The sequence below is a fragment of the Stegostoma tigrinum genome, chromosome 2, assembly GCF_030684315.1.
Source record: "Stegostoma tigrinum isolate sSteTig4 chromosome 2, sSteTig4.hap1, whole genome shotgun sequence".
In the NCBI taxonomy this organism is placed as follows: domain Eukaryota; kingdom Metazoa; phylum Chordata; class Chondrichthyes; order Orectolobiformes; family Stegostomatidae; genus Stegostoma; species Stegostoma tigrinum.
The window spans coordinates 151,324,810-151,340,873 of record NC_081355.1 but is presented as its reverse complement, the minus strand read 5'-3'; the positions used below and the strand labels follow the sequence as shown (position 1 = coordinate 151,340,873).

General features: G+C 40.3%; 1 protein-coding gene across 15 annotated transcripts in view; it reads right to left on the bottom strand.

Annotated features, from left to right (window-relative positions):
• sec22c (SEC22 homolog C, vesicle trafficking protein) overlaps positions 1-16,064 on the bottom strand; it is a 125,685-nt gene that overhangs the window by 83,597 nt on the left and 26,024 nt on the right. For 4 of the 15 annotated variants that reach the window (XM_048551491.1, XM_048551482.1, XM_048551500.1 and 1 more), the window contains 2 exons: positions 12,959-13,024; positions 3,658-10,605 (listed from right to left, as the gene is read on the bottom strand). In XM_048551491.1, coding sequence (XP_048407448.1) covers positions 10,405-10,605; positions 12,959-13,024 — 267 coding nt within the window. In that variant the 3' untranslated portion in view covers positions 3,658-10,404. Of the gene's footprint in view, positions 1-3,657; positions 10,606-10,645; positions 11,533-12,958; positions 13,025-16,064 lie in introns of those variants that run through there. The other 11 variants (XR_009443001.1, XM_059640275.1, XR_007249589.2 and 8 more) reach the window with 10 other exon arrangements.

Genomic DNA, 16,064 nt, shown 5'->3' with positions numbered 1-16,064 from the left:
CTCGTAATAGTCATTTCTGCTCTGGGAAAAAGTCTCTGACTATCCACTCTATCTATGCCTCTCATCATCTTGTAAGCCTCTATCAGGTCACCTCTCATCCTTTTTCGCTCCAAAGAAAAAAGCCCTAGCTTCCTCACCCTTTCGAGAATGATATGTCTACAAAGTCAGTTTGAGTTGAGGTCTGGAACAAGAAAGGAGCAGTCACTTTGTTAGGGGTTTTTTTTTTACAGACCACTTAATAGTTGCACAGAAGTAGAGGAGCGGATTGGGAGGCAGACACTGGAAAGGTGCAGAAGTCACAGGGTTGTGGTCATTGGGGCCTTCAACTTTCCAAATATTGATTGGAAACATTTTAGTTGTAATAGTTTAGATGGAGCAGATTTTGTCCAATGCGCTCAGAAAGGATTCCTGACACAGTATGCATATAGACCAACACGAGGAGAGGCCACTTTAGATTTGGTGCTTGGTAATAACCGGGCCTGGTGTTAGACCTGTTGGTAGGAAAGCATTTTGGCAGTAGTGATCATAACTCTGTTACTTTTATAACAGTCATGGAAAAGGATAAATACATACAGCAGGATAAGGTTTATAATTGGGGGAAGGATAATTACAATTTGGTTAGACAAGAGCTGGGTAACATAAATTGAGAACAGATGCTGTCAGGGAGGAGCACTGTTGAAATGTGAAGGTTATTTAAGGAACGATACTGTATGTGCTTGATATGTTTGTCCCTAACAGGCAGGGAGGATGCAGTCGATTGAGGGAGCCTTGATTCTCAAGAGAGGTCGAATGACTGGTTAAGAGGAAGAAGGATGCTTATGTAAGGTTTAGCAAACAAGGAACAGAAAAGGCTCTAGAAGGATACAAGTTATCCAGGAAGGAGCTGAAGGAGGAGCTTAGGAGAGCTAGATAGGAGATTTGGCAGATAGGATCAAGGAAAACTCCAAGGCGTTTTACACGCACGTGAGGAATAAGTGAATGACAAGAGAAAGGGTAGGGCCGATCAAGGATTGTAAAGGGAATTTGTGCACAGAGCATAAGGAAATAGGAGGTCCTTAATGAATACTTTTCTTCGGTATTCACAACTGTGAGGGACTTAGTTGCAGAGGAGTACAGTGTGAAACAGGCTGGTAGGCTCGAGGAGGTCAATGTTAGTAAGGAAGATGTGCTACAAATTTTGAGGAAGTTGAAGATAGATAAGTCCCCTGGGCCTAATGGGATTTATCCAAGGATTCTGTGGGAAGCGAAGCAAGAGATCGCAGGGTCTTTGGCAGTGATCTTTTCGTCCTCACTGTCCACTGGTATAGGGCTGGATGATTAAAGAGAGGCAAACGTCATTTGATCAAAAAAAGAAATAGGGATAACCCCAGAAATTACAGGCCAGTTACTCTATCAGTGATGGGCAAATTATTGGAAAGGGTTCTGAGAGACAGGATTTATGATCACTTAGAAAGGCACAGTTTGATTCGTGATAGTCACCTTGGATTTGTGAGGAGTAGATCATGCCTCACAAACATTATTGAATTTTTTGAAGAGGTGACCAAACATGTGGATGAAGGTGGAGCAGTGGATGTGGTATACATGGATTTAAGTAAGGTGTTTGATAAGGTTCCCCACGGTAGGCTCAAGCAAAAGATAAGGAGGCATGGGATAGGGGGAAATGTGGGAGATTCGATTCAGAATAGGCTGACCCTTAGGAGACAAAGGGTGGTAGTGGATGGAAAATATTCAACATGGTGCTCAGTTATGAGTGGTGTACCACAAGGGTCCACTCCTATTTGTGACTTTTGGATGAAGGAATAGAAGGGTGGATTAGCAAGTTCGTGGATGAATCAAAAGGTGTGTGATGTTGTTGATAGTGCAGAGAACTGTTCTAGGGTACAAAGGCACATTGACAGGATGCAGAGCTGGGCTGAGAATTGGCAGATGGAGTTTAACCCTGAAAAGTGAGGTAATTCATTTTAGAAGGACAAACTTGAAGGCAGAATTCAGGGCAAACGGAAAGATTAGAACCAGGGGACTTCTCAGTCTTTCAAAACCTATTAGTTTTCCTACTGTTTCTTCTCTACAGATAGTTATTTTACATCCTGCTTAGCCCCTTGCTTATGTAGTATTTATGGAATACTATTAGAGTCTTCTACTATGAAGATTGATTCAAAATATTCATTCAGCTCCTCTACCACTTCCAGATTCCTCATCAGTTTCCCAGCCTCATTTTTCTGATGAAAGGTCTAGGCCCGAAACATCAGCTTTTGTGCTCCTGAGATGCTGCTTGGCCTGCTGTGTTCATCCAGCTCCACACTTTTAACATCGGATTCTGCAGCATCTGCAGTTCCCATTATCTCTGCTCTCATTCTCTAAAGGGCTTGTGTTTACTTTTGCTTCTCTTTGTTTTTATATATTTACACATAAATACATATTTACTGTGCATTTTACATTACTTGTTAATTTCCTTCAGTTTTTTTAACCCCACCTTGTATACAAGAGCTACAAACTTTGTCTTTTAGCATCATAAAGTTGTACAGCACAGAAACAGGCCCTTTGGTCCAATTTGTCCACGCCAACCAGATATCCTAAATTAATCTAGTTCCGTTTGCCAGCGTTTAGCCCATATCTCTCTAAACCCTTCCTATTTATGTATCCATCCAGATGTCTTTTAAATGAGGTAACTGTACCAGCCTCCACTTCCTCTGGCATCATGCACGCACCATGCTGTGTCTGAAAAAGTCGCTCCTTGGGTCTCTTTTAAATCTTTCCCCTCTCAGACTAAGCCTCTGCCCTCTAGTTTTAGACTGCCCCACCCTGGCAAAAACACCTCGATTATTTACCCTATCCATACCTCCCATGATTTCATAATCCTTTATCATGGTGTCCCGCAGTCTCCAACACTCCAGGGAAATAGCCCCAGCCATTGCAGCCTCCCCCTATAGCTCAAACCCTCCAACACCAGCAACATCCTTGTACATCTTTCCTGCACACTCTCATGTCTAACAGCTGTCTTGTAGCAGGGAGACAGGAACTGAATGCAGTATTCCAAGAAGCCTCAACTTTTTACCGATCCCCCCCCATCCCACCCCACCACCATTACCTTTCAGGCTTTTTGCTGCTATTGTCTTACACTTGTATACTATCCTTGCCTCTCACTTCGTGGATTACAATCAAAAATATTTCCCATGCAATACTGCCATGACCTGCTTTGCTTCGTACCCCACCTCCTAAAACCCTCCTGTTAAAAATATTCTCTGCAGCCCAGGTCTTTGGTTTGCCAGGACACTGGGACCAGAAGAGGTCAAATGAAGCCTGTCTCACTGGAAGAACTCCTTTCTATCTCTAGATTGATGTTACAGTCTCAATAATCCTTTATCATGTTATCAATAAGTGAAAAGTATTCCTCCCACCATTCACTGAAAGCCATGTATTTAACTCTTGACTTTAATTATCCCATGTCAGTTTAGAAGCAATAGCACACAGCAACCAGATTCGTTATTCAGATTAATAGAAAACAAATAACTATGTATGCTGGAGATCTGAAACAAAAGCAAAAATTGCTGGAGAAACTCAGCAGGGCTGGCAGCACCTATGTAGAGAAAAACAGTTAACATTTTAAGTCCGGTGACCCTTCTTCAGATTCTTCCTGATCACCTCATGTCTTTCTTCACCAAGGTCAGGGCTGTTTTCTGGGGACTGGTTCAAAATAAAAAATACATTTGCAGAATAGATCTTTATTTCCTCAAAAATGCATAAAGAAATTTAGTTTGACATGCAACAGATTTGAAACTAATCAGAAACACAGATTATAAAATATTGATAGACATTTCCTTCAGTTATTGCAGGACAGTATGCAGTTTTTCACTGGATTGATCTACACAGGTAAGACAGGTCAAATAGCCTCAATCTACGCCACAAGTTTCTGAAAGTACTTCTGACTGCCACATTAAAAAAAAACAAATGTCTTGATGTATTTTAACAAAGTCTGACATAATTCTAAAGTCATTTCTAAAATAATTTGTGAAGAAAAATTACAAAAAATGTTAATCAATGATTAGAGGATATTTGATGGTACCAAACTCCCACTAGGTTTTTCCCACACTCAAGGCAGCTGTCCCACCATCCCTTCAGTCGAGAGTTGGCTATCCTTGCACAGGTCGAGATTGCTATCTTCCTCCGATGACTGCTCGGCTAGCAGGCACAAGTCCGACTTTAGCATGGGTCCCATCTCCAGTCAGGCAGAACTGAACACTGCACACTCAAGTCTACTGCTCTACACAATGCCATCCAGAAGTAGGCTGCAGATTAATATTAGCAATGGGAAAGAATGAAATGGTGACAAGTGGCATTTAAAAACTTACTGGACCACTTAATTGCCTGTACGTTCTTCCCCCTCCTTTTAAAATCTTACACAGCAAGGAAAGCGGTTGCATAATAAAGCTGATGTGAAACTGGAACGATGCAAAGCCACCTCTAAATCAAGGCTGGTTTGTCCTTGAAAATACAAGGACACACTGCAGTTGTGTTAACGTAAAGTTGTTGTGTCACCCGAGCAATGAGTTATTAACACACGCTACAACACTGCTCCATATTTAACAGTCTAGAAGTTAGAATGAAAAGTAATATCAATGGGTTTTTTCATCCTTTCTAACTGTATGACGACTGGTATACTACAGTCACTGACACTGCATTCAACAAATGAGGCAGATTCCACAGGCCATGTAGACAAATGGCCAGGTAACAAAACATGTAAAGCAAAAGCTGGTCACAGATAAATTATACTTGCTCTGAAAAAAGAAAAGTCCCTGTTGCTATTATTGAGACACTTTCTTTTAAAATCTATCAATGTACTAATAAGTTTTGAAAAAAGGTCCCGCCTCTGAGAGCTGACATTACAATGATCAAGAGTCGTCTTGTGAAATCTGTCATGCTAGCAAATAAAAATTGGAAAAAAAATGTGAATTAATATCCTCTTTGCAGCAACACAGGAGGAGCAGTAGGTCATTAGTCCCTCTGGTTTATTGCCATATTCCATTACTTCATCTGTCTTTCATCCTCACTTTCCCTCATTTGATCAACATACCTTTGTATTGTACCAAATGTTCTAAATTCAAGTCAATTTTATGAGTTCAAACTACACAATAAAGGCGCTAGTTTGAGTAACATACTGACATTCCTGTTCATTAATGGCATTCTGCTCAAACACACACACACACGATTGTGCAGGAATTTTGGGAGCAAAATGGTGGATTCATGCAGTTTATGTACAAAAACAGAACATGCTGGTAATTTCCTATAAATGCTTATGCTCTCTCACATTTGTAAAATTTGTTCAGCTACGTGCAAGTCAACCATTCTGGTACAGCCTTGTGAATGCAGGTGTAATCACAAGAAAAACACAAGGAGGCTTCATATCATGCTTAACCACAGCAAATGAACCACTGGGTAAGCATGGCCTCAGCCATATTGTGGGGCCCTTATTAGCATGAATGAGATTTCCTGCTGGCTCCTACCACGCGCTTCCCTGAAAATAGTTACTAATCTTCCTAAAGTGCTTCTGAAATTGATGAAGGTGGTTATAAAAGGCGCTGATTTAGAGTCAGGCCACTGTTGTGAAGTGATGTCGTTTCATCTACACGTTACACAACAATTCCATTGCAGAAATAGGAACAGGACCAAGCTATCCAAACTATCGAGCTGTCATTCACTGGGATCAACAAAAACAGGAAGAGATATATAACCAGTACCTGCAGCAGTAATCATCCACTTTACTGCCCACAGTCAAAACAAACCGGCCTTAACATCCTTCCAAACTCGGAAATCCACGCACTAAATCTTTGTCATGTGAGCAGTTTCATTTTAGTACTCACCTCAAAGCTGCAAGTTCCTCGTCTCTACATTTTATGAAGCTTAATGTTTAAGACAAGTCACCATGCTTACCTGGGTTGCTCTCAAAAGTATTTTGGTGACTCTCATCACTTGGACATACAATATTTAGGGTTTTGGTGCTGAATTCCTATCAAATAGATAGAAGACCGATTATTTTCTTTAAATTCCTGACACCTTTCCACACCACCACACACACACTTAGTGATGAGGCTACCTAAGATAAACAACAATACAAATTGCTGGAAAAGCTCAGCAGGTCTGGCAGCATCCGTGGAGACAAATCAGAGTTAACTTGTTGGGTCCAGGTGACCTTTCCTCAGAACTGTACTGATGTGGCTGCCAAACATTTCTACTGCAGCAATTTCACAGACTCATTTTTAGCCAGTGCACAAGATATGCACTGAGGTCACCTATGTCCCCAGGAGACATTTTCTAGAAACAAGAGCAGGAGCAGGCTATCTAAACTATCGAGCTGGCATCCACTTGGATCAACAAATACAGGAAGAGATATATAACCAGCGTCTGCAGCAGTAATCATCCACTTTATTGCTCAAAATCAAAACAAACCCCTTTAACATTCTTCCAAAGTCTGAAACCCCATGTGCTGTTCAGAAATGTTACTAGGCACCTTTGGAGCAGGTGGGATTTGAACCTGGACCTCCTGGCTACCAATGCACCGCAAGAGCCCTCTGGTGTCCTCAGGAGTTTATTGTTCACAAATTAAGAGTTCATTTAGAATCCCAATTACAGAGCTCTCACTAACCTGGCTCCTTCACAGACCCCCAACTCCAGGTCACTCAGCAAAGAAAAACATCAGCTCAGAGATCTTTGCCCAGGTACACTCACTGTAAACTGCTGGGACATAGAAATCTTGGGACACTTTCATCATAAGGTTTGATCTGTCACTTTGTTTGAACTGGAGACAGATTTTTTTCTTCCTAGAACCTCCCCTTTCCCCAAAGGGCTAGTCTATCTCCCTCTATGAGCTAACTAAGTGCCAGGGTGAAGATTTCACCCTTTGACCAGTCCAACTTCTTTGTGTAAAGTTATGCTGTATGAGAGAGTATGGCCTCTTGCTCTTGAGGTTAGCACACTTATATTACCCTGAATGTGAACATTCCTCCCAATACCAGCAGAATAGGCATGAATGTCAAGGGGCTAGAACTTCCACACCAGTTTGAAGCTTATTACTTGTTCTGGTTCTGAATAAATTTGACAAGAAGATCATCAGACTAGATTTTTGTACATTATCTGGAAAGCAGGGCAAAGGGGGTTAATCAGATGAATGCTAATGTAATTAGAAAACATGTAAGGGTTGCAGAGTTTTGATAGTAATATTATAAATAATAAAGAGTCCTAAACAGAGCAGACAGAGAGAAACTATTGCCTTCAAAGTGAATGGTAAAAGCAGCAAAAGACAACAGAAGGCAAAATCCTGCCTTTCGCTAAGCACAGTTTATGGTTAGGATCGAGAATGCACTGCCTGAGAATGTAATGGAGACAGATTTAATGGACACTTCCAAAAGGGAACTGTGTAAATGCCTGAAGGGAAAGCATGTACAAAAGATTGAGAGGAACAATTGGGGATTGGGATGAGATTATATTGCTTTTGCTATCAGGCAGCACTAGTTAGATGGGCCGACTGCCATCCTTCTGTGTTCTGCTATGATCCTATTGTGCATTAGCTTTGAGCAGTCCCTTTAGACTCGCTTCATCCGCCAATTAAAACTTATGTCTCTCAGTGCATAGTCAAGTTTAACACACTATTTAACACTTGGATCACAAAAATCAATTCCTTTTGTTCCAAAATGTGAGTAGGTCCTGCAAAGTACAGTGATGTTAGAACATCAAAAATGGGTTACAGCACAGAAGAAAACCATTGTGCACCATCCACAAGATCACTCTTCCACTAAATTGTTAACCAAGGCATGACATTTAAAATTGAATAAATAAAATGCATATTTTAAAAATCCTTCAATAATAATAATAGTAAAAAAGAAATTAAAATCCTAGTCAACAGTTTGCGCATTGAAACTAAAGTAAACAACAATAGACCATTTAACTTCAAGGTAATTCAGGGCAAAACCATTACTTCATTGTTGTTGGGTGCAAAGCTCTGGAGAACTCTATCTAACGTAGTCTTCTGATAAGATCGTCAGCACAGAGACTACAGTGGTTCAGGCAGATCCTCCCATCATCTTTTTGGGCACCAGGGAAGGGCAATTTATGCCAGCTTTGCCACCTACGTAAATACGAAACAAATTAAATAATGCTCATAATACAGATCATGTTTCAGCACCTCCCCTCCTCTGCCCTAATCTTGGAGTGGGATTGCTGGATGGTCGAAGGGTTGACTTTGCTTGCATCAGCAGACCTTGACGCTGACAATGGGAAGCTATTACCAATTAGCTCATGCAAGCACACAATGCCATTCTTACAATTATCATCCCATCAGGGTGCAACTTCAAGTGCGTGCAAGTCTCAATCCGGCCTTTGCCAAAAAATTCATCCTGCAAAATAAAAAAGGCAAACTTACCATGTAATGGGGGTCCTGTATCACCTGAAGCATTTCTATGATTCAAACATAAGCATGGAGATTTTTATTCCTTTTAGCTGGCTCAGACATGACATCTGAATGGCTTTTCTCTGCGTCTAATTATTCCATTGTCTCTGAGTCAGAGTTAACACACTATTTAACACATGGATCACTAAAATCAATTCCTTTTGTTCCAAAATGTGAGTAGGTCCTGCAAAGTACAGTGATGTTAGAACATCAAAAATGGGTTACAGCACAGAAGGAAAACATTGTGCACCATCCACAAGTTATTAAAATAACTAAGTTCACCAATTCCTATTCTTCCATACTTGTCCTTCAGCACATTTTCACCTGTGTTGCATCACACAGCACAGAAAAGATGGATTTGAATAATTTGGGCACCCTTATTGCAGGAGGAAGGAGGGTGATTATGTAGTTTGGTTGTAAAAACAGGGCACGACTTTAGCCCAACTTCAGAATGAAACAAAAGCCAGCCTACTGAAACAGGTGAGGTCAGACAAATCACATCGCCTTTCCTCCCAGACAGTATAACTACATTTGGAAATGTGAACCATAGAATTAAATTCTGACACTTGATCCCCTGAACTGCCCCGAGAATAATTGTTAATCTTGAGTATTCAGGACTAAAAAGTCATCCTGTTGAAGCTGTTGTCTAGCATTTGTCAGAACTGAAACACAAAAATAGCACATATAATCTTAAATTGATGTTTGTGCTAAAAATTACATGATCAGGATTGTTTAGTAAGTGTTGTTCAATCATGGACTCATATCTAAAGTTGATCTAAGTTTGCAACATGACTTACTAACACCTGCTAAAAGCTACATTTATTCATAAATGGGGCATTGTCCTTCTTAAATAGAAAGAAGGTGTTCTTCACTGTGCCTTTTTCAATTAAATACAAGGTTATGGGACAAATATCCCCTGGTACATTCAGCTTAGCAACGCCATGATCAATTTTCCTATTTTGAATCGAAACAAAAGCTCAGGGGTCAACTGCTCCTCCAAGCATTCTCCACGCAGCGCCTTGCCAACCATTCTATGCCCTCTCATGCATTAGTTGTTGCTCCCAGTGAGATCTGGTATTCTTGCAAGTCTGTCCTGACGCACAAGACAAAATCTTTCAACACTGAAGACTCACTTCTGTCAAAACAGTTAAACATGAATATGAATCCGGTACCTACAATGCAAGGTGAAAGAACTTAAGGTCCAGCTGCCTGGACAAAGGATTTCTAACTTAACATGTAGACAATCTGCTAAACTCACCATTTGTATTATAGAAAGTCATTTAGCATTAGTACCATCTTTGCATTTATAAATAAAACGTATGTATTTATACATACTTCTCCCTTTTCCTATTAGAAGTTGCTAACATCCACACTTAGAATGGAGCCTGCACATGTAAACCTCTCATCTCCTAGTTACACCTCTTCAAAATGGTGACACTGCAATACCATTACTGGTAACAGTGTGTCAATGACAGTGAGGCAGGTGCTCACAGGCAATTGCCATCATAAACTCAGATGTAGTAATTTATAGCAGAAAGACAAAAGTAACAGCAGAATGCATGACTTTGAGATAAGGGTTGAATACATCCACATTTCACTTGTCCAATGGCTCTCTGCCTGTAAACCAGCTTTTCTTGAAAATTAACTTATCATCTTGACTTCTTCATTGAACACCACATGACTTCAATGTTCATATAGTTCTAGAGTCCCACACTGATCTTGTAGCTTCACATTAAGCATTTGTAAAGTAACACACTGTAAAGAAGTCATTACATTCCTCTCCTCTTAAAAAATTCATTTGGGAATGGGGACCAACTTATGTTCCCATCTTGAAGTCTCAAGAGATTTGTTTATGTGGTGATGACGACAATATTATTAAACATACTGAAGGCACATTTGAGAATACTTAGTTGTGATTCCTTTCCATCAGTGTGAATGGGTCCTTGATCTCCAGTACTCGAGTATCAAACTCCACAATCAGGCTGTTTCTCAGCGAGTTTTCTCGACAATATCTGATGCGTGGACAGAAAGGCCACCCCTAAGTGGAAGAGAATCTGCCAAACGTTCCTCAGTCCAAATAAATAAGAATTGCATATACAAATGAGGATAAACGCTCCAGCTGTCTTGACCATCCTTGTTGAGACGAAGAACAAGTACAGGTAACACTGGAAAGGGAATGGATGCAACCATTTTTTTAAAAAGTGATAAAATGCTTGGTGCAAATCAAAACAAAAACCTTGTTTATTTCACACAAGTCAGCTGAAGTGCTCAGATATTAACCCAACATAGAAACTGGTCAAGACAGCAAAACACAAAATCATGAAATCATTTTATTTTAGTTTGTTCAGTAATCCTCTGCAGGCCTGAACTCCTCTTGTCACAGAAGGAGGCATTCAGTCCTACATCACTATTCACGAAGATCCTGACTCATCTGTAATTCTTCATTGGTCAGCCGTTCATCACTATCATGCGATACTCTTAACTAAGAAAACTCTACCGATCTCAGTTTTGAGTATGTCAGCTCATCATGTGTTTCCCAACCTTTCAGAGGAACAGAGTTCCAGATTTCCACTATCCTGTTATTTTAAGAAATACCTTTTCTTCATCAGTTATAATTAGAGCAAGATGTTTATATTCTACTTGACTGTATCCCTTTATCATTTTAATCATGCGAATTATTTCAGCTCCTCAATCATCTATACTCAAGGAAATGCAAGCCATATTTATACAACGTGTTCTAATAATTTCCTCCATTAACTTTGGTATTACTCGAATCTGTGCTGCAAACCAATAACACTTTCCTGAGGTGTGGTCAAAGGCTGTGGTCACTGGTGTCTAAAGCAAAACCTAATACTGTAGCTGTGGTCTGACTGGGTCTTGCTTGACAAGGGAAATGACCACTGCAAGTGTCACTTTCCCCATTTTGGCCCACATAAGATAACATCAGTAAAATGTATCAGAATTCTTAACTAACTAATCAAAGATTATTGTGGGAGCTCTAAATGTGAAGTTGTGGTCACAATCAGGTCAGCGTGTTCTTATTAATCGACTCGAGGAGCCGACTGGCTTGTTCCTGCTCCTAAATTGCACGCCTGTATGAGAAGAATAATATACAATACAATATCCTTTTATTGGCACGCGTGCCCGTTGTAGGAGTACAGTGAAACATTTTTACAATGTCTGCCTTCTTATGGCAACACCTTATCTATGAGTACCTAGGTACAATTCTTGGATACAGCAGGATAAAGGGATCAGTGCCATCCAGTTGTCAGCAAGACTGAAGAACTTACTAAAGAGAGAAGGAGGAAGAGAGGTGACCTGATCGAGGTGTACAAGGTAATGAGAGGCATGGATAGAGTCAATAGCCAGTGGCTTTTCCCCCAGGGCAGGATTGACTGCCACGAGGGGTCATAGTTTTAAGGTGTTAGGAGGAAGGTATAGAGGAGATGTCAGAGGGAGGTTCTTCACCCAGAGAGTTGAGAGCGCATGGAATACTTTGCCAGTGATAGTCGTGGAAGCAGAGTCATTAGTGACATTTAAGCAACTGCTGGACATGCACATGGACAGCAGTGAATTGAGGGGAATGTAGGTTAGGCTATTTTATTTTTGGATTAGGAATATTCCATGGCACAACATCGTGGGCAGAAGGGCCTGTACTGTGCTGTTATGTTCTATGTTCTAAACACACAGAAGTAGGTCTTTCTCCAGTTCAGACCTCCATTACCCATGTACTAAAGTGACTGGGTAAAAAAAAATTTTGAGTTCAACAATCATCAGAAAGAGAAAAGTTTCTTTATTGGCCCCAGAAACAAGATTTGATGGCACCAGGTAAATATTAGAGATGAAAGACAGTAAATAGACAATGGACAGTATAGTAACAACACTAACAGAGAAGCAGCCGCGGGGAGTGGCATAGACAGCTAGTAATTAGGAAGGCTAATAGAATGTTGTCCTTATTGCAAAGGCAATGAAATAAAGAGTAGGGAGATTATGCTTCAGTTATACAGGACATGGAGGAGACCTCATGTGGAGTACTGTATACTACATTGGTCTTCTTATATAAGGAAGGCTGTAAATGCTTTGGAAACAGTTCCAAGAAGGTTTACCTGACTAGAATGGGCAAATGGTCTTGAGGAAAGGTTGGACAAACTAGGCTGGTATCTGGTGTAGGTTTGAAGAGCAACAGGGAACTTAATCCGAACAGCTAAGGTCCTGAGTGGTATACTGTATATTATCTTACATTTACAGCCCCTTGTCCTGATCTCACCCTCATGTGGAAATATCTTCAGCACACATAACTTATCAAACCCTTGCACAATTTGAAGAATGTCCATTAGGTCAACCTCAGCCTTTACTTTTCTGGAAGCCATCCCTGCTCTCGGATCAAATAGTTCTCCAGTGTCCTAACCACCTGCACCCTAACACTTTGATGTATGTAGGAATGTTATGCTCATTTACAGTGGCTGTACATGAAAAGATATCCGTTTAATAACAATTATAAAACAAAAATAATCTCACCTGGAATACACAGGTAATAAAAGCTACAAAAAATGCAATAACTGAGCCCTTTTCTTCATCACTGTCCTAGGAAGAAATAAAATTAACATGTAATAACAAACACCAAAACAAATTATCAGGCAGCAACAAAAGTTCGATAATTTCACTTTCAAAATTCAGACCTTTATCCTAACACAAGATAAAGGACACAGGGAAGAGATGACCCAGTGGCATTAGTCACTGGACTGTTAATCCAGAGAACCACTTGGGGCTCAAGTTCAAATCCTGCCACGGTAAATAGTGGAATTTGAATTTGGTAAAAGTCTGGCATTAAAGAGTCTAATGACCATGAAACCATCGTCAACTGTCTTCTGGTTTATTAAATGTCCTTCAGGGAAGGAAACTGCCATCCCTACCTGATCTGGCCCACATGTGACTCCCAACCCACAGCAATGTGGCCGACTCTTAATTAACCTCTGGGATGGGCAATACATGCTGGCCTAGCCAGCAAGTATCAACCCATGAATGAATGAATTTTAAAAATAAATAAATAAATAAATAAGGTTCCCCATGGTAGGCTCATTCAGAAGGTCAGGAGGAATGGGATACAGGGGAACTTAGCTGCTTGGATACAGAATTGGCTGGCCAACAGAAGACAGCGAGTGGTAGTAGAAGGAAAATATTCTGCCTGGAAGTCAGTGGTGAGTGGAGTTCCACAGAGCTCTGTCCTTGGGCCTCTACTGTTTGTAATTTTTATTAATGACTTGGACGAGGGAATTGAAGGATGGGTCAGCAAGTTTGCAGACGACACAAAGGTCGGAGGTGTCGTTGACAGTGTAGAGGGACATTGACAGGATGCAGAGATGGGCTGAGAGGTGGCAGATGGAGTTCAACCTGGATAAATGCGAGGTGATGCATTTTGGAAGGTCGAATTTGAAAGCTGAGTACAGGATTAAGGATAGGATTCTTGGCAGCGTGGAGGAACAGAGGGATCTTGGTGTGCAGATACATAGATCCCTTAAAATGGCCACCCAAGTGGACAGGGTTGTTAAGAAAGCATATGGTGTTTTGGCTTTCATTAACAGGGGGACTGAATTTAAGAGTCGTGAGATCTTGTTGCAGCTCTATAAAACTTTGGTTAGACCGCACTTGGAATACTGCGTCCAGTTCTGGGCGCCCTATTATAGGAAAGATGCGGATGCTTTGGAGAGGGTTCAGAGGAGGTTTACCAGGGTGCTGCCTGGACTGGAGGGCTTATCTTATGAAGAGAGGTTGACTGAGCTCGGTCTCTTTTCATTGGAGAAAAGGAGGAGGAGAGGGGACCTAATTGAGGTATACAAGATAATGAGAGGCATAGATAGAGTTGATAGCCAGAGACTATTTCCCAGGGCCGAAATGGCTAGCACGAGGGGTCATAGTTTTAAGCTGGTTGGAGGAAAGTATAGAGGGGATGTCAGAGGCAGGTTCTTTACGCAGAGAGTTGTGAGAGCATGGAATGCGTTGCCAGCAGTTGTGGAAGCAAGGTCATTGGGGTCATTTAAGAGACTGCTGGACATGTAAGTGGTCACAGAAATTTGAGGGTGCATACATGAGGATCAATGGTCGGCACAACATTGTGGGCTGAAGGGCCTGTTCTGTGCTGTACTGTTCTATGTTCTATGTTCTATGTTCTAAATCTCATAACATCTATTTACGAATAAACCAAGTGAGCAGGAGGCTCCAATCTGTTGGACACAATTAGTGCATGGAAGCACAGTGGCCAACAGCTATTAGATAGGGGTAAAATACTGCACATAGGAAGAAACAAAAAAAAATGTGTGGCATATAATCCATGATGGTTTGCATGTAGCTTAGAACTAAAAAGAAAATAATTCTACCAGGTATTTGTAGATTCAACATTCTAACACTATATGGCAGTAAGCAAGAAAATAACCAGGATAATGAATTATACAGTCAGAAAAAAGTTGAGCACAAGTCAGGTCAAGTCACAAACTCAAATTCAAAGTTGTTCACAAAATATTGGGAGACAGTTTGAAAAGGAGCTTGATCCTCAGTATGAGAATACTAAATTATGGTTACAGATGTGGACTTTTTGCATTGAGAGGGTGACATAGAAAAGTGACATTAGACAGGTCGGCAAGTTAGTATACTATGTATGTGGATTATTACTTCAAACTCAAAAGGAGCAGCAGTGCAATCAGCACAGGCTTAAACTAATGAGCTGCCATAAATATTGTCACAGAACTCCACTCCACACAGGAACATCAATAGGCAGAATTGACTAATGAAGGCAAAAATCCCTGAAATCATTTAACAATCTGATGCCGTAATGGAGACTATAATGTCTTTGCGGCTAGATGAGTCAAGACGAGTCAAATTTCTTCCCTCATTTATATCAATCTGGTCAATTACCAGCTATTTTTGCTGGTTGCTATGCTTTAATTTTTAAATTTTTCATCCAGATAATTCAATGAAAAAGGTTAGCAAGCTCAACTATGCCTGAATCAATACCAATTTTTAACACCCTCCAAACTAAAATAAGCATAAAATTGCTTGTTTGAAAAAAAAGACTGTATACAATCACATAGAAAGCAATATCATCTCTTACGTAGTTGATCCTGTATCTCTAAGTCAATAATCCAATAAAAGAATTGTAGAAAATATTTTAAAAATGAAAAGAGAACTTAGAAATTACATACTGCCAAAGAAAAATATTTGATCAACTGTTTGAAAAACTTCCAAATAAATCTCACTCCCCTGCTCTTTCTTGCAAGTGTCACATATATACTGAAAGAATGTAGAATCTCATGAGATGTTATTAATAAGATCCTAAGATCATGAGAAATAAGAACAAGATTAGACGATTTATCCCTTTAAAGCTCCTCCGTTATTTAATCAGATCATGGTTGATCCAATTGTAGCCATAACTAAACTTTCCTGACTGCTCCCCATAGAACTTCACTCTATTGTTCATTGAAAATCTGCCCAAGTGACTCTCATGTGTATTGTAATGCTTTCAGCTGAGTATTGAGACTCAAATGAATGCTGAGCATTAATTTAAAATCAAAATAAACCCTAAAATCCATTGAAATTCCCATCCTCATTTTCCATTACTTTGCTCCCCTCT